At 45.0% G+C, this 22224-nt stretch overlaps 2 protein-coding genes and 1 long non-coding RNA gene across 13 annotated transcripts in view; all 3 read left to right on the top strand.

Moving 5' to 3' along the window:
• Window positions 1-22224, top strand: part of AZIN2 (antizyme inhibitor 2) — an 80949-nt gene that overhangs the window by 25467 nt on the left and 33258 nt on the right. For 7 of the 11 annotated variants that reach the window (XM_055382090.2, XM_055379954.2, XM_019026354.4 and 4 more), the window contains 2 exons: window positions 11372-11586; window positions 13515-13865. The exons of 1 other annotated variant lie outside the window; for it this stretch is intronic. In XM_055382090.2, coding sequence (XP_055238065.2) covers window positions 11372-11586; window positions 13515-13653 — 354 coding nt within the window. In that variant the 3' untranslated portion in view covers window positions 13654-13865. Of the gene's footprint in view, window positions 1-11371; window positions 11587-13514; window positions 14003-15685; window positions 17024-22224 lie in introns of those variants that run through there. 3 more of the 11 variants (NM_001293723.3, XM_063706884.1, XM_019021303.4) reach the window with 3 other exon arrangements.
• LOC134757576 (uncharacterized) lies at window positions 14661-17023 on the top strand. Its single transcript, XR_010131702.1, has 2 exons — window positions 14661-15001; window positions 15034-17023. It is a non-coding gene; the product is annotated as an uncharacterized lncRNA (long non-coding RNA).
• The window catches only part of ZNF362 (zinc finger protein 362), a 175895-nt gene continuing 173548 nt past the window's right edge, over window positions 19878-22224 (top strand). Inside the window, exon 1 of the mRNA XM_055390782.2 lies at window positions 19878-22087. The gene's annotated coding sequence lies outside the window, so the exon portion shown is untranslated. The remainder of the gene's footprint in view (window positions 22088-22224) is intronic.

The following is a 22224-nucleotide window of genomic DNA, read 5'->3' as shown; positions in this document are numbered from 1 at the left end:
ATCCCTGGGATGCAAAGATATTTTAACATGTCTGAATTTATAAATGTGATGTACTATAATATTACCACAATGAAGGATAAAAATCATATGATCATCTCAGTAGATGCAGAACAAGCATTTGACAAAATTCAGCATCCTTTCATGATAAAAACTTTCAACATATTAGGTATGGAAGGAATGTACCTCAACATGATAAGGGCCATATATGACAAGCTCACAGCTAATGTTATACTCAACAAGGATCCTAAGGTCAGGAGCAAGACTAAGATGCTCACTCTCACCACTTCTATTTAGTGTGGTACTAGAAGTCCTAGCCAGAGCAATTAGAGAAGAGGAAGAAATAAAAGTCATCCAAATGGGAAAGGGAGATGTAAAATTGTCTCTGTTTGCAGATGACATTATCTTATATATAGAAAACTCTAAGGCTTGGTGTGGTGGCTCATGCCTGTAATCCTAGCACTTTGGGAGGCCAAGGCTGGTGGATCACTTAAGGTCAGGAGTTCAAGACCACCCTGGCCAATGTGGTGAAACCCTGTCTACTAGAAATACAAAATTATCCAGGTGTAAAGATGTGTGCCTGTAATCCTAGCTACTTAGGAGGCTGAGGCATGAGAATTGCTTGAACCTGGGAGGCAGAGGTTGCAGTGAGCCAAGATCATGCCACTGCACTCTAGCCTGGGCAACAGAGTGAGACTCCATCTCACACACACACACAAAGGCCGGCGCAGTGGCTCACGCCTGTAACCCCAGCACTTTGGGAGGCCGAGGCAGGCAGATCACTTGAGGTCAGGAGTTCGAGACCAGCCTGGACAATATGGTGAAACCCCGTCTCTACTAAAAATGCAGAAATTAGCTGGGCACAGTGATGGGTGCTTGTAATCCCAGCTACTCAGGAGGCTGAGGCACAAGAATCATTTGAGCCTGGGAGGTGGAGGCTGCAGTGAACTGAGATGGCGCCACTGCACTCCAGCCTGGCGACAGAGCCTGGTGACAGAGCCAGACTCCATCTCAAAAAAAAAAAAAAAAAACAAAACAAACAAACAAACAAAAAAACTCTTAAGACTTCACCAAAAAACTATTAGACTTAATAAGTTCAGAAAATTAGAAGATACAAAATTAACATACAATGTTTCTATATGCTAACTATCTGAAAAAGAAATCAAGAAAACTATCCCATTTACAATTGCATCAAAAAATTACTTAGGAAATTTAAGGAGGTAAGAGATGTGTACGCTGAAAACTAGAAAACATTGATGAAGGAAATAAAAAAGGACATAAATAAATGGAAAGATACCCCATGTTTGTGAATTGGAAGAATTAATACTGTTAAAATGTCCATACTACCCAAAGCGATCCATAGATTCAATGCAGTCCCTATCAAAATTCCAATGATCTTTTCCCCAGAAGTATAAAAAAATCCTAAGATTTTTATAAAACCACAAAAGATCCTAAATAGCCAAAGTATCTTGGGCAAAAAGAAGAAAGCTGGAGGCATCACATTATCTGATTTCAAAATAAATACTAGAAAGCTATAAAGTAAGCAAAACTGCATGGTACTGGCATAAAAACGAACATATAGACCAGTGGAATAGAATAGAGAGCCCAGAAATAAATCCATGCATTTACAGTCAATTGATCTTCAACAAACGTGCCAAGGACACACAATGGGAAAGGACAGTCTCTTCCATAAATGGTGTTAGGAAAACTAGATATCCACATATAGAAGAATAAAATTGGATGCTATCTCACACCATATACAAAATGGATTAAAGACTTTTAGATTGACTTTTTTTTTTTTTTTTTTTGAGACAGAGTCTCACTCTGTTGCCCAGGCTGGAGTGCAGTGGTGTGATCTTGGCTCACTGCAGCCTCTGCCTCCTGGGTTCAAGTGATTCTGCTGCCTCAGCCTCCCGAGTAGCTGGGATTACAGACATGTGCCACCATGCCCTGCTACTTTTTGTATTTTTAGTAGAGATGGGGTTTCACCATGTTGGCCAAGCTGGTCTTGAACACCTGAACTCAAGTGATTCGCCCACCTTGGCCTCCCAGAGTGCTGGGATTACAGGCATGAACCACCGTGGCCCAGATTGACTTCTTTCACTTAGTAATATGCACTTAAGTTTCCTTCATGTCCTTTCATGGCTTGATAGCTCATTTCTTTTTAGCACTGAATAATATTCCATTATCTGGGTATACAGCAGTTTATCCATTTACCTACTGAAGGACATCTTGGTTGCTTCCAAGTTTTGGCAATTATGAGTAAAGCTATTATAAACATCTATGTGTAAGTTTTTGTGTGACAATCATTTTTAACTCCTTTGGGTAAATACTAAGGAGTACAATTGCTGGATCATACGATAAGAATATGTTTAGTTTTGTAGAAAATTGCCAAACGGTATTTCAAAGCGGCTGTACCATTTTGCATTCCCACCAGCAATGAATGGGAGTTCTTGTTGCTCCACATCCACACCAGCATTTGGTGTTACCAGGGTTCTGAATTTTGGCCATTTGAGTAAGTGTTCAGTGGTATTTGTTGTTTTAATTTATATTTCCCTGATGACATATGTTTATTTGCCATCTGTATATATTCTTTGGCGAAGTATCTGTTAAAGTCCTTTGACCATTTTAAACAGAGTTTTAGTTGTTTGTTTTCTCATTTTTGAGTTTTAAGAGTTCTTCATATATTTTGGATAACAGTCCTTTATCAGATGTGTCTTTTGCAACTATTTTCTCCCAGTCTGTGGCTTGTCTTCTCTTAACATTTTCTTTTTTTTTTTTTTTTTTTTTTTTTAAGTTAGAGTCTTGCTCTGTCACCCAGGCTAGATGGAGTGCAGTGGTGAGATCTTGGCTCACTGCAACCTTCGCCTCCCAGGCTCAAGCGATTCTCCTGCCGCAGCCTCTTGAGTGGCTGGGATTACAGGTGTGCACTACCAAGCCTGGCTAGTTTTTGTATTTTTAGTAGAGACCGGGTTTCACCATGTTGTCCAGGCTTGTCTCGAACTCCTGGCCTCAAGTGATCTGCCTGCCTCGACCTCCCAAAGTGCTGGGATTACAGGTGTGAGCCACCATGCCTGGTGAATATTGTCTTTTGCACTGCAGAAATTTTTAATTTTAATAAAGTCCAGTTTATCAATTATTTCTTTTATGGATTGTGCCTTTGGTGTTGTGTGTTCTATTCTTTTTTTTTTCTGTAGTGCTTATTACCTTCTAACATACTATATAATTTACTTGTTTGCCTTCCCCCTGCTAGACTGTAAACCCCTTGAGGACAAGGACCTTTGTGTATTTTGTTTATTAGTGTGTCCCAAGCATACAAAAACAGTGATTATCCAAATATGTATTAAATGGCAACCTAATTCTGAAACTGGATTTTTGTTTTGGAGTGTATGCTGAATCATGGTAGCATTGACCTTCAGTTTTGATATCTGTGTGGGTTCCTAGGGCCTAGTCAAGATGGAGAATCCAATAGGATGCCCTTACATAGAGCTGAGAACCCAAAAGAAGTACATCCTTAGTGTAAGAGTCAACTAGAGAAAAAAGCCCATTCTACAGAGAACGGCAGCAAGAAAACTTCACTGTTTTGATCTTGGTAGTGATTGGAAGAGAGCAAAAAATTGAGATTTTGTAACCACAAGCCAGCCTTCTTTTGGGCTTGTGGCCCAAATTCACATTAACTATGGTCTGAAAAACCTTAAGCCTCAAAATAATTTCATCTGGCAGAAGTAAACAAATTCTCTCTGGAGGAGGAATCTTCAGTTTAGGCTTCTCACTGATAAGGTTTCAAAGTACATGAGCTCACATTCAAAAATCACAACATACGAAGAAACAAGTCATCATGAGGAAGAACCGCAAAAGCAATAGGTAGCAGATCAGACCTGCATTTACTTCATATATTGGAATTATCAGGTGCTAACATTCTTTTACAATGTTTGAAGAAATAAGAAATTGAAAATATGACCAAAGAATAAGTGAATATAAAAATATGTTGTAGCAGATTTTAAAAAGGATTAAATAGAACTAGAAATGAAAAATATGAAAATTGAAATTATGGCCAGGGTAAGCAGCATATTAGAGACAACAGAAGAGAGAATGAGAGAATGGGAAGATAGAGTTGAAGAAAGTATCCAAATGTAGCACAGAGACAAAAAGATATAAAATAGGAAAGGCTAAGGAAATGGTGCATAGAGTCAGAAGGCGTAATGTCCAATCATAGTTTCAGGAAGAGACTGTATCAGGATACAAATGTCACACTGGTAATTTGAACAGGGAAATTTTAACATAAAGAATGGTTAACTCTAAAGGTGGTTCATTACAATTACTAAAAGGGGTAAAATCAGCTACCACCCCTGGTCCTGAGGGAGAGTGAAGAAGGCAGGAACTTAGAAACACAGAGGAGGAGGGCTCCTCCCTCCAAGGCTGATATTGAAACCTTTGAGGAGAGGCTGCAGTGTCACAGAAACAGCAGTCTACCAGTGGCAAACTTGTCAGAGTGTGACTACTGCAACAATCCATGCAGCACAGAAGCAGCCTGCTGCTGAGTAGGGGAGAATCTTGCTGGAAGGTGCAGGCCAGGGCTGAACTGTGAAGGCCACTAAGGCGAATGCTACTATGTACTTGCTGGGTGACCTTAGGCAAGTTACTTAATCTCTCTGAGTCTTACTTCTCTAGCTTCTCCACTTGGAAAATGAGGGGGCTGAACTTTAATTACTAATGTTGCTTCTTGTTTTGAAGTGAGGCCATTCCAGTGTATCTTCACAAAGTTAGAGTTGATTCCTTATTGAAATGGTCTGTCTTCATTGTGGGGTTTTGTTTTGATTTTTCTGTAGTTTTGATCAAGAATAGACGGTACAGCTATTGAATGCCATGTTGAGATGTTAAAATGTAAATGTATAGAGTAACCACTACAAGAATAGAAATAAGATAATATAACTTCTAACACAGAAAGTAATTAAAATAGTTTAGTTTTGATCCCAGCATAAGAAATAGACCAGCTGAGGCAAACTGGGGGGAATATTGAAACACATATATAATTGATAAGAGATTAGTAGACAAAATATATGAAGAATTTTTTTTTTTTTTTCCTGAGATGGAGTCTTTTTCTGTCGCCCAGGCTGGAGTGCAGTGGCTTGGCTCACTGCAACCTCTGCCTCCCAGGTCCAAGCAATTCTCCCACCTCAGCTTCCCAAGTAGCTGGGATTACAGGCACACGCCACCGTGCCTGGCTAATTTTTGTATTTTTTTTAGTAGAGGTGGAGTTTCACCATGTTGGCCAGGCTGGTCTCGAACTCCTGACCTTGTGATCCACCCGCCTCGGCCTCCCAAAGTGCTGGGATTACAGGCATGAACCACGGCACCCGGCCTGAAGAATTCTTAAGTAAGAAATAGAGACAAACAAGAATCTCAAGAAAATAAGGAAAAAAGCAACCCAATAGAAATACAGGCAAGAGACTTTACCGGGCAGTTCACAGAAGATAAACTGAAAAGGTGCTCAGTGGTAATCAAGGAAATGCAAATAAAAGTGAAAATGAGATACCATTTCATAACAACTAGATTAGAAAAACATTAAAAGCATGATAATGCCAACTGTCGGTGAGGATATGGTGTAGTTGGGTCCTTAGGCACTGCTAGGTGGCAGTGGTGTATCACTACTTTGGGAAACAAGTAGGCATTATTCAGATAAATTTACACATATGTATGCCCTACATTACAGCAAGTTCCTAGGCCTATATTGTAAAGAAACTCTTGGCATGTGTGTTCGAGGAGATATATCAGAACATATATATCTTTATAATATAAAACATTGGAAACGACCTTAATGTTTATTGGCAGGGTAGCAGAAACATAAATTATGGTGTATTCTGTACAGTGAATTCTATACAGTGTATTGTGAACTTGTAGAGATTACTCTATAATTTATATAAATTTCAAAAGTGCAAAACTAAACAATACATTGTTTAGGGTTAGGTACACTCATGGAAAACAAAGTAAGAAAATGATGAACATGAAAGTGAGGATGGTGGTTACCTCTAAAGAGGTTAGGAAAGAGGAGATGTCGTTGGAGTGGGCACATAGGGAGTTTCAAAGATATTGGAAATTTTATCTTTCTTCAGCTGGGTGGTAAGCACACAGATATTCATTTTATTGTCATTCGTTATATCTTAGACATGATACAAATATTCTTTTGTATAAATTATTTTTAAAAAACTGAGTTTGTCATTTGCTTTATTATTATTATTTGATAGGCTCACATTTATTCTTTTATCACATTATTTCTAATGTTTAGAAAAACATCCTGGGGATTTTAATTAGTAATAGTTTATTTAATCTAGTCATTAAATTAGGCAGAATTCTCTTTTTTGCTTTACTAAGTTTTTCTAGCTAGGACAGTGTAAACTTCATATCTTTTATTTCTTCCACGAAGGTTTTATTTATTTATTTTTTTTGAGACGGCGTCTCGCTCTGTTGCCCAGGCTGGAGTGCAGTGGTACAATATCGGCTCACTGCAACCTCCACCTCCCAGGCTCAAGCGATTCTCTTGGGAAGCCTCAGCCTCCCAAATAGCTGGGACTACAGGCGCCCGCCACCATGCCTGGAGAGATGGGGTAGAGATGGGGTAGAGATGGGGTTTCACCGTGTTAGCCAGGATGGTCTCGACCTCCTGACCTCATGATCTGCCTACCTCTGCCTCCCAAAGTGTTGGGATTACAGGCGTGAGCCACCGCGCCCAGCTGGTTTTATTATTTTTTTATTGTTTTATTTGAATAAGTATTACTGTGGCCCAAGTACATCCAAGAATGTAATAGCTTAATGCTTTCACAGCTATTGTGAGTGAAAACTTTTCCCTGTGTTTTTGAGCTGAGATGCTGGCTTGCATTCTAAAATTCATTGATTTCCTCTAGTAACCACACCCACCCCCTTAAGATTTTCCAGGTGGGCAAATATGTTATCTGCAGTGTAATATTTTATTTCTTCATCTTCTATGTATTATGCTTTTTTCTTTTTTTCTGATAGCTATTGCTAGCATTTCTCATGATATATAAAATAGGAATGATGACAGAAAGCTTCAGACTTGGAATCAGAAGACATGGGTTTGAGACCTGGCTCTGCCATAGACCAGCTGAGTAACCTTAGGCAAAGCAAGCTACTTAATCTCTCTGAGCCTTATTTCTCTAGTTTCTCCATTTGGAAAATGACAGGGCTGAACTTTAGTGTATCTCAATGAAGTCAGAGTTGGATCGTTATTTAAAATAGTCTCTCTTCATTGTGGGGTTTTGTTTTGTCTGTAGTTTTAATAAAGAATAGATGCTACAGGCTACTTCATGGTATGTTGACATGTATTGGGAAAATTAAACTTGAACTGTAGATCTATATTTTCCATGTTATGAAGCCAGTGATTGACTTCTCTCTTGTTGTCTGCACCTTTCATTTTAGAGATAATATGACTGTGAATTTGGTTAGCTAAGAGTTCATGTCAGGTTTTTGCCTATATATTCACAAGTGAGATTTTGGCCATAGGGTTTTTTTTTTCTTTTTATCTCATTTTTGTCTTTTAAAATATTTTTGTACGAATTATTGATTTATTCTTTTCTTTTTTCTTTTTCTTTTTTTTTTTTTTTTTTTGAGACGGAGTCCTGCTCTGTCACCCAGGCTGGAGTGCAGTGGTGCGATCTCAGCTCACTGAAACCTCCGTCCGGGTTCGAATGATTCGCCTGTCTCAGCCTCCTGAGTAGCTGAGATTACAGGCGCCTGCCACCATGCCTGGCTAATTTTTTTTGTATTTTTAGTAGAGACAGGGCTTTACCATGTTGGCCAGACTGGATGATTTTTCTTTTCTTTTCTTTTCTTTTTTTTGAGATGGAGTCCCGCTCTGTCGCCCAGGCTGGAGTGCAGTGGCGCGATCTCGGCTCACTGCAAGCTCCACCTCCCGGGTTCACGTCATTCTCCTGCCTCAGCCTCCCAAGTAGCTGGGACTACAGGCGCCCGCCACCATGCCCGGCTAATTTTTTGTATTTTTAGTAGAGACGGGGTTTCACCGTGTTAGCCAGGATGGTCTCGATTTCCTGACCTCGTGATCCACCCGCCTCAGCTTCCCAAAGTGCTGAGATTACAGGCATGAGCCACTGCAACCCGCCTTTTTTTTTTGAGATGGAGTTTTGCTCTTGTCACCCAGGCTGGAGTGCAATGGCTGGATCTTGGCTCACTGCAACCTCCGCCTCCTAGGTTCAAGCGATTCTTCTGCCTCAGCCTCCTGAGTAGCTGGGATTACACGCCCAGCTAATTTTTGTATTTTTAGTAGCGACAGGGTTTTGCCATGTTGGCCAGGCTGGTCTCGAACTCCTGACCTCAAGTGATGCGCCCGCGTCCGCCTCCTAAAGTGCTGGGATTACAGGCGTGAGCCACCGCGCCCGGCCTATTGATTTATTCTTTAAAAGTTGAAGAATTATGTAGGGATTCCATCAAGGCCGTGCACCTTTTTCAATGTTTGACCTTGTTTTTTCTGTGGCTCTGTCAGACATATGTGCCTTTGAAGAAGGCAGCTAGGTGCAGCCAGGAGGCTCCTTGTCTGGGACTGCCCAGAGTTCTACTAACTCCCTCTAGAGCCTTGGGCAGGTCACCTTCCCTCTCTGAGTTTTCTCATCTGTAAAATGGGAATGCAATCATGCCACCTGCCTCCCAGATAAGGTATGAAGCGGTGGTGGTATGCTTTGTAAATGAGGAACCCCCTGCCCTCTCTCACAGAGGGGCCTAGTGGCTGGCAGACTGGGCATCTTGGATTTTTGCAGATGCTTGTCCATTTCCACTCAGACTTGTAAAAATAGCTGAGATTTACAAGCTTGTTGCCACAGCTTTTAGAATATTTATTTCACAGATTCCTTAAAAAAAAAAAAAAGGCTGAGTGCAGTGGCTCACACCTGCAATCTCAGTACTTTGGAAGGCCGAGGTGGCGGATCACCTGAGGTCAGGAGTTTGAGTCCAGCCTGGCCAACATGGCAAAATCCTGTATCTACTAAAAATACAAAAATTAGCCAGGTGTGGTGGCCGACACCTGTAATCTCAGCTACTCGGGAGGCTGAGACAGGAGAATCGCTTGAACCCAGGAGGCAGAGGTTGCAGTGGGCTGAGATCACACCACTACACTCCAGCCTGGATGACAGAGTGAGACTCTGTCTCAAAAAAAAGTTAAATAGATACATAAATAGTAAAAGTGTAGCTTTGCATTATGTCATGTGAAGATTTAAAATCTTTTTTCACCTATTTTTTTAAAATTTACACCACTAATAACAAGTGAGGGAATGCTAACTTCTTATAATCCAAGAGTGCCTTTTCTCTTTACCATGGAAGAATCTTTAAAATTTATTTTCTCACAGATCCTTGTAGATTCATCTATAGAGCATCCCCTCCACTCATCTTTAAACATTAGCTTGATGTTTTTCAATGAGTGGGGCTAAGGGAAATAATTCAGACCACTTGAGGTTAATTTTATTCATCAACAAAAAGTTTATAAACAAGAATGTTCAGTTATATGAACAAGGATATACAGTATTCCTTTGTCTCCCCTTCTTAGAATGACAGCTTCATGACCACAGGGATTTTATTTTGTGTGTGTGTTTACTGCTGCATCTCCAGCTCCTAGATCACAGCCTGGCAATTAGTAGGTGCTCAATAAGTACTTGTTGAATGAATGAATTCCTGAAGATTGGATAGCTATCATTCTTACATAATGTACATATTTTTCTTCATTAATGGGACTAATAGCTTATTAATTCACTTTTTATCAAATATATGAGCACGATTTCTGCTTATGGAAACTGCGACTTTTCTTTCTCAATTTTACTCATTCCTGCTCTGGCTAAGGTATTGAAATGCCTTTCCTTTTTTCTCTGCTGGTCTTCTCTGTTGCTTCCATCTATGCCCTTTGGATGGCTTCCATTCATATCCTTTTTCTCCCCTTTGTCATTCTTTCTCTTTCTCATCACTCATATATTCCCCATTCTTTAATTCATTTATTTAAAAAATATTATTTGAATAAGCACCTAATGGATGCCAGCCTGCTAGGCATTGAGGAGATGGGGATGACAAGACCTACACATCCCCTGGGCTCATGGAATTTATAGTCTTCAGGGAAGACAGGCCTGAGCAGATATTTCACAAATATTTATGAGTTATGGTAAATACTATGAAAGCAAAGCTTGAGGGAGCATGGAGCTTTAGGAAAGGCTTCCCTGAAGCCATTTTAGCTGAGATCTAAAGGAGAAATAGGAATTTGCAAATTTGGGGCGTCAGGGAATAGCACGGGGGAAAGTAGGAGGTATGGGAAGGGAAGTAGGGTTTACCTGGGGAGCCCAGAGCAACTGGAGTAACTGGAGCACAGCAAGTGCAGTGATGGGAGAAGAGGCCTCTCGGAGGGCACAGTCATCATCATCCACATTTCAGTGGTGACTCTAGGATCTGCCTGGCAAGATCCCTGCCTACACTGTGGCAAATGGCATTGATAACTTGGTTGTCCAGAGTGTGTTACAAATTTCTGGATTTGGAAATCATTTAAGAAAAAATCTTAAATTTTATGTCATTGGTAGTTGTGTCTTTGGGCAAGTCATTTAAGCTGTCAGAGCCTCCATTTTTCTGAAATGGGAGTAATTGTGTCTACTCCGTGGGGTCCTCTGTGACCTCTGCCAGGTCCCCCTGTGATTGTTGTTGGAAGTCCATCTTTCTCATTAGACTGAGGGCCTGAGGGAGGGTGAGTCTAGCCTGGTATACTGCTGGCTCCTGTTGTGGGGCCTGGCATGGAGTGAGGACATCTGGGAGGGCTTCGTAGACGAGGGAGCCCCAGGGCTGGGCTCAGAAGACAGGCTAGATTTGAGGGTCGAGGAAGGGCTGTAGAGGTGTGGACATACCGACGTCTGGAAAGAGGCCAGTGAAGACCAAAGTGCAGAGGTGGTAACAACAACAATCACAACAATAAATTACAATTGTGCTGACTTTCTGTGCACCCTTGCCGTGTGCCGGCCACTGTTCTACATGCTCTCCACACACTAACTCATTTATCCTTGCAGTAACCTTACGAGGTAGGTACTGTTGTTATCCCCATTTTACAAATGAGCAAACTGAGACATGGAGAGAGTAAGCATTTTGCCCAAGGTCACACAGCTAACAACTGCTGGAACCTGGATTTAAGACCAGGCATTCGTGACTTCAGAGTGTAAGAGGCAACGAATGCAGAGAAGTGGGAAGGGCCTTAAATGCTAAGCTAGGAGGCCCATCTAGACTTTATCCTGTTGGCTATGGGAGCCATAGAAGGCTTTTGAGGGAGGGAGTGGCAAGGCTGTTGTATGCCCAGGAGAGCTGGCATGGCCATCCCTTCTTCCTACAGAAACCATCCACGGAGCAGCCCCTGTACAGCAGCAGCCTGTGGGGCCCGGCGGTTGATGGCTGTGATTGCGTGGCTGAGGGCCTGTGGCTGCCGCAACTACATGTAGGGGACTGGCTGGTCTTTGACAACATGGGCGCCTACACTGTGGGCATGGTTTCCCCCTTTGGGGAGACCCAGGCCTGCCACATCACCTATGCCATGTCCCGGGTGGCCTGGTAAGAGGGCCCTGCTGGAAAATTGGGGTATGGGGAGGAACTGGGCAGAAACGAGGTGAACTTGAGATTTGAGATTCTGCTTCTGTGTAATCCAACTTGACAAGTAGCTGTTGGCTGCTGGTCCCACGTGAGGCCTGTGCTTGGCACCTGGCTGTGGCCATAAGGGAGGCTGGGCTTTCCTAGAGGAGCTCACAGCCCTGAGGGAGGCACAGAGAAGCAGACAGGCCCTTGTGATAATACTGTGCCTGGTGGAAGTGCAGAGCCCTCCCTGAGGCCCAGGCCTCCCTGAGGAAGTGGGAGTCAACTACAGGAGTGGGTGGTAGGACTTCCCAGAAGAAAGGAACGGAGAGCAAGTGTGGTGCATTCAAGGCTCGCATGGAGAGTGGCTGTGACTGCAGAGGGAGGCAGGGCTAGATCTGGGAAGGACTTGAAGGCCAAGTGACACGCTTTGACAGCAGTGGGAGGCATGGACCAGTGTGAAGCAGGGGCATAACACAGTCTGATTTGCACTTTGGAAAGACCACCCTAGTTCTTGTATAGACTGAGGACAAGGGCAGATGCAGAAAGAGCTGACCAGTTAGGTGGCTGCTGTGTGACACAGGAGAGACTTGGTCTGCCTGCTTGCTGAGCCTTGGTCTTTCCATCTAGAAAATAAGCGTAACAGTAGCCCTGCCTGCCCCACCAGGCTAGTGCTGGGATCCAGTGAGGCAAGAGGCATGCAAGATGGGGGAGTCACATCCAGTGAACCCTGACATCAGGCCTTAACGTTAGGCGTCGTATGACTATCTCACCCACACAAAACTCTGTGGGGGTCAGCGTTATCACAGAGAGGTCATTCTTCTGAGGTCATGCAGCTAGTCAGTGGTGAAGGGTCCCTCTTTGGGGGTAGGGAGAGGGCCACAGAAAGCAGGAGCAGTTTGCCCAGGCACATTCAATTCCTCTGCTGTGTCCAGTCTCAGGACTGTCACCAAAGCTGAGACCTGAAGGCTAAGGAGGAATTAGATAAGGGTTGATGATACAGGCAGAGAGACAAGGATGGATCCAGGCTGGGGAGAGGACATGTGTAAGAGCCCAAAAGGTGGCCATAGTGGATGGCTCAGGTGTGTGGGCCGGTGTGTCCAGGAGTGGGTGGAAGAGGTGGGTAGGGCCAGATCTTGCAGGGCCTGAGAGCAGAGGGAAACGGCTGGCAGCTCAAGGGCAGGGATTTGCTTTTTGGAAAGATGAATCTGGGTCCTGGCTGAGAACTGTCTGGAGAGGGCACGAGCAGATCAGGGAGACTGAAATGGTGTTACCCATGGGGATGGAGACCACGGGGCACATGAGGATGTTCAGAAGCTGGGCTCAGCAGGGCTCGACTGGGTGTGGGAACAAGATTGCCAACTGTTTCCAACTCTGATGGTGGAGCCATTGATCAACATGGGTATGTAGGAGGAGAAGCAGTTTGTGGGATTGTTTGAGAGAATGGGATATGATTTTATTTGAAGTCCCAAGCCTGGGGTATGATGAATGTGGGCTTTGGAGTGAGAGTTGGGTTCAGTCCTAGTTCTACTACCTACTAGGGATGTGATCTTAGGTAGGTCACTTCTCTCTCTGGGGAACTGATTGATTACATCATCAATGCAACGGGGATGGTAATGCCTCCCTCATGGGGTTTTTGGGAAGATACAAATAGATAATATAAGTGCCTGGCATGATGTCTGGCACATAGTAAATGCTCGATACATGTGGTTTTCTTTCCCTTGTTGAGGGGTGGGGACCACACAGGAGTAGGAAGCAGTTGGGGAGGGGTCAGCAGCCTGTCCCTGCCCCTGCCCTCAGCTGAGCTCGGGCTCACGTGAGAGCCCTCTGCCCAATGGGGCTGCGTCTCCAGGTACAGGGCCCTGCCAGTCCCATGCTGGCTACTTGCAGCACCCCTCTCTCACCCCTAGGGAAGCGCTGCGAAGGCAGCTGATGGCTGCAGAACAGGAGGATGACGTGGAGGGTGTGTGCAAGCCTCTGTCCTGCAGCTGGGAGATCACAGACACCCTGTGCGTGGGCCCTGTCTTCACCCCAGCGAGCATCATGTGAGTGGGCCTCGTTCCCCCCAGAGAATCCCAGCAGGGCCTCAGAGATGCGTCTGGGAGAGGTGGGGAAGATGGCAGGCAAGGGTACCCTTGGCCAGGACTCTGGTGCCCACCCTGCCACCCCCGCGCTCCACCTGCAGTGTTTCTGCCCTGTAAATAGGACCAGTCTTACACGCGCTGTAGTTCAAGTATGCAACATAAATCCTATTCCTTCCAGCTGTGTCTGCCTCCTCTGCAGTGCAAGGGGCCTGGTCAGCCAGGTGTGGGGGTGTTCTTGGGGTCTCCTTTGGTCTCCTTCCCACCTTTGTAAATATAATGCAAATAAATAAATATTTAGGTTTTTAAAAACTGCAGCGGAATCTGGCAGTTTGATTCACAAAGCAGCCTGGGCTAGGCCTGGGGCAGGATTTCCCCATCACGCACTGATGAGCCCACACGCTCTGCTTTAGTCCTGAGCCCTGGCTGCAGCGTATGCCTCCCCCACTAGTACTCACCTTATCTGACTCATCTCTCTCCTCCTCATGGGCCTCCAGGCCTGGTGCCATAAGGAAGGGGCTGCTGTCAGGGACTGAGATGGGCAGTTATGTAGCTCATAACTGGTGAATGGCCTTTGTGTCAGCCCAACACCCAGCTTAAGGCCTGGCCCAGAGTAGGGGCAATGGAGTATTTAACACAGCTGTGGAAATTCATACTGAAGATACAGAGCCAAGAAATGGGTGTGTGGGAGGTTTTGAGTGGACCCTGCACCCTTGCTCTCCCTGCAGGTTGGCAAGGCAGTCAGAGTAAAGCAAACACCTGGTGGTCGCTTTTGCTTCTTTGGGCAGTGCCTGTTAGAACAGGGCTGGCCACGGAGTATTGCTGTGTCCAGTGCCGACAGCCCTGGCATCCCCTGAGACTGGCAGTGCTTATCAGGACAAAGGCTCCTTCACACTGCCGGGTTCCCAAATTATGCCCCCGGGGTGTGTGAGCTGTTGAGCAAAGGAGTTCAGATTTTAGAGTCCCCCTCAGTGGCTGCAGGGGACTCTAAATATTTTTCTGCTGCAATTAAAAGATTTGAGATATAATTCATACGCAATCATCAAATTCACCCTTTTAAATGCAGAAGCCTGGGTGCAGTGGCTCACACCTGTAATCCCAGCACTTTGGGAGGCTGAGGCAGGTGATCACCTGAGGTCAGGAGTTCGAGACCAGCCTGGCCAACATGGCAAAACCCCGTCTCTACTAAAAATACAAAAATTAGCCAGGTGTGGTGGTATGTGCCTGTAATTCCAGCTACTCACGAGGCTGAGGCAGGAGAATCACTTGAACAGGGAGGTGGAGGTTGCAGTGAGCCAAGGGTGCAGTGAGCCAAGGTTGCAGTGAGCCAAGGTTGCAGTGAGCCGAGATTGCACCACTGCACTCCAGCCTGGGTGACTGAGCGAGACCCTGTCTCAAATAAAGAAATAAATAAATAAAGTGGAGAAGTTAGTGGTTTCTGGTGTATTCAGAGTTGTGTAACCATCACCACTATTAATTCTAGAACATACTTATCACCCTAGAAAGAAATCCCATACCCATTAGCAGTCACTCTCCATTTTTCCCATTCCCCAGTCCCTGATGACACAAATCTACCTTCCATCTCTATGGATTTGCTTATTCTGGACATTGTATTGTGACGGATTTTCTATCTTCACTTGAGCTTCTCTCTGGGTAAGCCTGGCCATCCTGCTTCAGTATCTCAGCCAGTCCTGGGAACTGTACGTGGCTTTGAGGTCATCTCATGAGGCAATGTGGCATGGGTTTGGAGTGAACGAGGTGCTTTCTCAAAGCCAGGGGTGTCTCCCTTTTCCAGGTGGGATCTAGTTTTCGGTATCTTGACAATAAATAGGCTGAAAGCTTGGGACATCAAAAGACTCAGGGCAATCAGAAAGGGTTACTCTACTACCCCGTGATCCACCAAAGCCACGATTTACAGGTATTACTATGCCTGTAATCGTCTATCAGACTCTGAGACTTCTTCCATCTCAGATCTCCAAGCACTCATACTTCTTTTGCAGGGAGGGACATAGGTTTTCTGCTGGAACCAGGCATCTGCTGTGAAAAGCGCAGGAATCCTGGGAAGATCTCATGGCTGGCTACAGTGAGACCCAGGTGTAGCTGATTCCCTCTTCTGAGCAAGTCCACTGAGGGGGCATTCTGTGGCTTTTGAAATGACAGTGGCTGTCATGGAGTTTGAACGGATTTCTCACTGGAGCCTTTCTAGTGTTTCATGTTCCATTTGCAGCAAGGATGTGAAATTTACTTTTCCAAGAAAGATACATGCAGAACTTGATGTGGCTTACTTGAGGATAATAGTTAATAGTCATTTTTTCCCAGTTATTTGTTTTTGTTTCTTATTTCAATCTTTTCCTAAAGAGAAGAAAAAAGCCTGAAATCTGGAGAATGGTAAGGGGCTTCAGGCTTGTGCAGGCGAATCTAAGCAGGGGTCTCCTGGACCCCTGGCTGCATGGGCACTGCCTCCTCCAAGCTCCCTGCTGAGCGACCCACTGGCAGTGGCTCCTCATGCCTCCTGGCTGCCTTGGAAGTCAGATGTTCCTGTTGGCCTCTCACAGACCCATCCTTCCCTGGGGCATCACCTGAGGAACATCCTCTTCCCAATGCCTCCCTACAACCCACCTGTGCCTCCTGAAGCCCCTCCTGTGCGCACACTCACTCTCTCTCATTCTCTCCCTCAAGGAGTTAACAGATCTGAGCTTCCATCTTCTCATACTCAGGCCTGGCCCCTTCTTCCCCTTTCCCCTCCACAGTCCATCCTCCATTCAGCAGCCAGATGCCGTACCTCCTGGGATTCCGTTTCACCAAGAATGAAATTTAAAGTCCTTGGCCAGCTGGCTCTCTGACTCCCACACTTCCCTCTCACGCACTGAGTCCTGGCCACACTGGCCTCCTCTCTGTTCTACAAACACTCCACTGCTGGGCATGCATTTACTGTCCCCTCTCTAGAATGATCTTCCTGGGTTATCTGTGGGCCTCACTCACTTCATTCAGGTTCTGTGCAAATGTTTTCTTTAGGTGAAGCCTTCTGGATCACCCTTTAGAAAATAGCATGTCCCAGTCTCTCTTTTCTCTTAACTAGTTTTCTTTTTCTTCATAGCACCTACCACCACTCAACATACTCTATAACATAACTCCATAATGTGTTCCATAACACAAGGGCAACTGTCAGCCCTTCTAGAATGTGAGCTCTAGGCTCTTGGAATAAACCTGATTTATTTTTTCACTGCTGTGTCCTTATTACCTAGAACGGAGTAGGTGTTCAAAAAGTATATCTGGATGGGCAAATGAATAAACATGTCTGAATCTGTCTGAATAAACATGCTCTTAACCTGTCTGAATCTGTTTACTCATTTGTACAATGTGGCTGATAACTTTATTTCCCTCAGAGGGTTACTGTGAAGATTAAATAAGAAAATGGGTATAAGGCCAGCTGTGGTGGCTCATGCCTGTAATCCTAGCACTTCGGGAGGCCGAGGCTGGTGGATCACGAGGTCAGGAGTTTGAGACCACCCTGGCCAACATGGTGAAACTCCATCTCTACTAAAGATACAAAAAATTGGCAAGGAGCGGTGGCTTACGCCTATAATTCTAGCACTTTGGGAGGCCAAGGCAGGCGGATCACGAGCTCAGGAATTTGAGACCAGCCTGGCCAAAACAGTGAAACCCTGTCTCTACTAAAAATACAAAAAATTATCTGGGTGTGGTGGCGGCACCTGTAATCCTGGCTACTTGGGAGGCTGAGGCAGGAGAATCACTTGAACTGGGAGGTGGAGGTTGTAGTGAGCTGAGATCACACCACTGTACTCCAGCCCGGATGACAGTGCGAGACTCCATCTCAAAAAAAAAGATACAAAAAATAAGCCGGGCATGGTGGCGTGCACCTCTAATCCCAGCTACTTGTGAGGCTGAGACAGGAGAATCACTTGAACCTGGGAGGCAGAGGTTGCATTGAGCCGAGATCCTGCCATTGCACTCCAGCCTAGGCGACAGGGCAAGACTCCATCTCAAAAAAATAAACAATAAAAAATAAAAAAAGAAAATGGGTATAAAGTACTTAGTCCAGGACTTAGCACATCATTAGGTGCTCAATAAGTGAGGTTGAAAGGTAATTCCTGAGCATTTAGTGAGCACTTACTGTGGCTATAGCCCATGGTAGATGTTGGTGATGCAGAGGTGAGTCCCTCTGAGTTCTCAGGGAGCTCACAGTGCAGCATGGTCACAGAGGACCTTGAATTACAAAGCCAGGAGTTTGAACTTAATTCTGTAGGCAGTAGGGAGCCCGCTATGCTTCTGGAGCAGAAAAGCATGTCAGGATCTTTGGGAAGATTAATTGAAAGTGTATTCAAAATAAAAAAAAGAAAAAAAAAGTATACTCAAAAGGGGCGGAGGGAGGAGACCTTCAGGGCTGGTAGTGGCATGTGCTTCCTTCACCTCTGCCCACAGTCTGAAAGGCAGACCCAGTCAGGAAACTTTTTTTTTTTATTATACTTTAAGTTCTAGGGTACATGTGCACAACGTGCAGGTTTGTTACATATGTATACATGTGCCATGTTGGTGTGCTGCACCCATTAACTCATCATTTACATTAGGTATATCTTCTAATGCTATCCCTCCCCCCTCCCCCAACCCCACGACAGGCCCCGGTGTGTGGTGTTCCCCAACCTGTCTCCAAGTGCTCTCATTGTTCAATTCCCACCTATGAGTGAGAACATGCGGTGTTTGGTTTTTTGTTCTTGTGATAGTTTGCTCAGAATGATGGTTTCCAGCTTCATCCATGTCCCTACAAAGGACAGGAACTCATCCTTTTTTATGGCTGCATGGTATTCCATGGTGTATATGTGCCACATTTTCTTAATCCAGTCTATCATTGATGGACATTTGGGTTGGTTCCAAGTCTCTGCTATTGTGAATAGTGCCACAATAAACATACGTGTGCATGCGTCTTTATAGCAGCATGATTTATAATCCTTTGGGTATATACCCAGTAATGGGATCCAACCAGGAAACTCTGAGGAGGTCAGAGAGACACAAGTTGTCAACTCTGTTCACCCCAGCTCAGAGGGAGATGGTGGCTCTCTGGGTGGGAGTCATCCCTCACCTAGGAAACCCACCTGCCCAAGCCATCTCATTCCAGCTGTAAAGGGAACAAAGGGGAGGCAAGAGGACAGGGGTCCCACTCATCCCTTTGCTCCATTTTAAACCCTCTTCCTGGCACCTTTGGGATAAACAGCTAAGCCTGTGTAAATTCAACCAGTAAAATGATCTGATTGTCAGTCGTCTGCTGAAAGCCCTTCAGTTGATTTCCGCTGCGATGCCAATAAAAGCTAAATTGCCTGAGACCCCTGCCCACCTCTCCCACCTCATCTCATGCCACTCTTTTCTCACATTTCAGTTTCTCACATTTACTGACTTCTTTCTTGCCTCCAAGTCTTCGCCTTTGCTGTTCCCTTAGCTACTCCAGCATTGGCTCATTCTCATCTTAAAGGCCTCGGCTTGAATGTTGCCATCTCAAGAAGGCCTTTTCCAAACATCCTGTTCAAAGTAGCCTCCACCAACTTATGTGGTCATATTTTACAGGGATGAGGTTCTAAAGACCATATTTAAGGCAAGAATCATATGGTCAAAATTATCATTGAAAATCCCTTAGAAAGCTATCATATTGGAATCTTGTTCATCACATCCCCTTTCCTTTCCTTTCCTTTCCTGTAACATGCCAGACACACTTACAACCCCAAATCTCTGCATAGATCTCTCTCCCTCATCCCTTCAGGTCTTTGCTCAAATGTAATGTTCTCAGTGAGACCTTCCTGACTACCCACTTCAGGCTGGGAGTGACAGCTCATTCTTGTAATCCCAGCACTTTGGGAGGCTGAGGCAGGAGGATCACTTGAGCCCAGGAGTTTGAGGCCAGCCTGGGCAACATAGTGAGATGCCATCTCTAAATCAAACAAACAAAAAAACTGTAACATTTCCATTCCTGCCCCAGCATTCTATAATCCCCTTCAGAGCCTTACTTTTTCCTCCATAGATCACCGTCTAACATATTATACATTTCACTTAGAATTAAGTTCTGAGGGCAAAGATTTGTTTATTTTGTTCACTGCTGGGTCCACAGTGCCTAGAATACTGTCCTTCATGTAGATGTTCAAGAAATTACTGAATGAAGGAATGAATCTTTCAGGCCTCAGCTTGGGTGTCTCTCTCCTTTCTCTTACCTTCTATTCCTTCATTAGGGGTTCCATCTCTGGGCTTTCATGCATCCTGTATTTGTCCCTATTAAAGAACTACTGATCACAACGTACTGTAGTTTTCCTCTCTAAATACTTGTCTTCCTGCGTATCTAATCCTATTGATTCCATAAAGACAGGGAGTGTTTCTCCTACTTTCTAGTGTGATCTGGAACCTAAGACTGTGCTTACCACAGAGTAGACACTTAGTGTCTTTTGAATAAACTAGTCTGGGTGGTGGTGGTGCGGTACCCCTGAATGGGAGTGGGGGATGTGGCTCCTTGTCAGCTCCTGAATAGGTCTAGATCCTGCACTAGGAAGACCATTGACTGGCATGAGCTGGGGGCCTTTAAAATAACCTCAGAATAGCACCTGGGAACAAGCCAGCTCCATACACTAGTGAGCCCCACGCAGGGAGGCATGTAGGACCCCCCCCACCAATAGCGCTTTGTTTTTCCACTCAGTTAGGTGACCTTGGGGTAGGATCGCCAAATAAAATACAGGACATTCAGATAAATTTGAATTCAGAAAAACAATGAGTAATTTTTTAGCATACGTGTCTCATTGCAATATTTGGGATACTCTTATCCTAAAGCATTACTCGTCGTTTACCTGAAATTCAACTTCAACTGGGCATCCTGCATTTTATTTGCTAAATATGGTAACCCTACTCTGGCAAGTCCCTGTACGCTGCATGTCCCTCTCTGGGTCTCGCTTTCTCCATCTGTGGAATGGGCACAGTTCTGTGAGACTTGCCTCAGGGATTCCTCAGGCTGAGCAAATACCCTCATGGATCGTCCCTTTGTCCTGGTGAGTCGTATGGGAAGCGCGCTTGTCTGAGGAGTTTTTCGCTGTGTAAATACGAGAAGCTCCTTCCTCCAAAAGCCTCCGTTTTCTCATCTGAGCATATGAGACTCTCAGAAGTGGAAACGATTGCCTGGCGGAACCATGACTGCTCAGCTTCCAGCCACCGGAACCCCCAGCTCACCGCCCCCATCCCTTGAGGCCACGGTCTTCCGGTAGCGTAAAATCACTTCCGTATTCGAGAGCCTTCTAGGCTTCGAGCCACGCGATGTCGCGCCCTCTGGCGGCTGGGAGGAGGAACCGACTTTACCAAACAGTGAGAAGGAACAGGGAAGTCCATTGGTTGAAAGACGGAGAGGCGCAGCTCCGTCTTCCAACCTCAACCAATGTTAAACTGAACCTTCGCCGAGGGCGGGGCTCTCACGGGAAAGGGGTCAACCCCGGACTGAGGCGGCGTGGGAAGCGGGCGACGTTATCTCTGCTCAGCTGGAAAAAGGCCCGGGGTAACACCGGAAGTGGGCTTATTTGCGCATCAGCTACTTTCGCTTCTACTTAAAAACGGAGGATCTGGGTAAAAGAACCGAAAGGCTGTACGAACTTAAAACTTGTCTCCGATGTCCTTCTCAACCATCAATTTCATATGCGAGGGAAAACACCTGCTGGGTTCACGCAGAATATAAAGGTCTTTGAAATAATTCTTGATCTCTAGGCCAAGGAGTTTTACATTTTAAAATAATCAAGCGTGCCTACTGCTTGCCAGGCCCTGCTCTCGCCTTCACTCGCATTATTCAATTAATCGACACAGGCCTGTGCAGTGCGTCTTAATGACAAGGACTCCTACCCTCCACTGCCTGTGTTGGAATCCTGGTTCTGCCAGTTATTAGCTGTGTATCCTGGCCTAAGTTACTCTCTGCCACAGTTTCTGACTCTGTAAAATAGGATAATAGTATCTACCTTATACCATTATTCTAAAGATAAATAAATTTAACATATTTAGGTTGGGCACGGTAGCTCACACCTGTAATCCCAGCACTTTGGGAGGCCGAAGGTGGAAGGATTGTTTGGGCCCAGGAGTTCAAGACCGGCCCGGGGAAAATAGTGAAACTCCCCACCTCTCCAAAAAAAAAAAAAAAAAAAAAAAAAAATTAGCCAGGCGTGGTGGCAAGCACCTGCGGTCGCAGCTACTCTGGAGGCTGAGGTGGGAGGAGGATTGCTTGAGCCTGGGAGGTCGAGGCTTCAGTGAGCCGTGAGTGGGGCAACTGCACTCCAGTTTGGGCAACAGAGTGAGACCTCGTCTCCAAAAGAACAAAAAATTTAGCGTATTTAAAGCACTCAGAACAGCACCTGACACATGGTAACCACAGTAACCAGGTAAGTTATTTTCATTTACAAATTGAGAAATGAGGCTTACATATGAAGTAACTTGTCTAGAACAGATAGCAACTAGTGGAGGCAGGTTGGGAAAGTCTCTGCCTAATCTGAATCTCAATCACTATACCTGCCCCACC

Source organism: Gorilla gorilla, chromosome 1, assembly GCF_029281585.2.
Source record: "Gorilla gorilla gorilla isolate KB3781 chromosome 1, NHGRI_mGorGor1-v2.1_pri, whole genome shotgun sequence".
Taxonomy (NCBI): Eukaryota; Metazoa; Chordata; class Mammalia; order Primates; family Hominidae; genus Gorilla; species Gorilla gorilla.
This window is presented reverse-complemented; position numbering and strand designations above follow the sequence as displayed.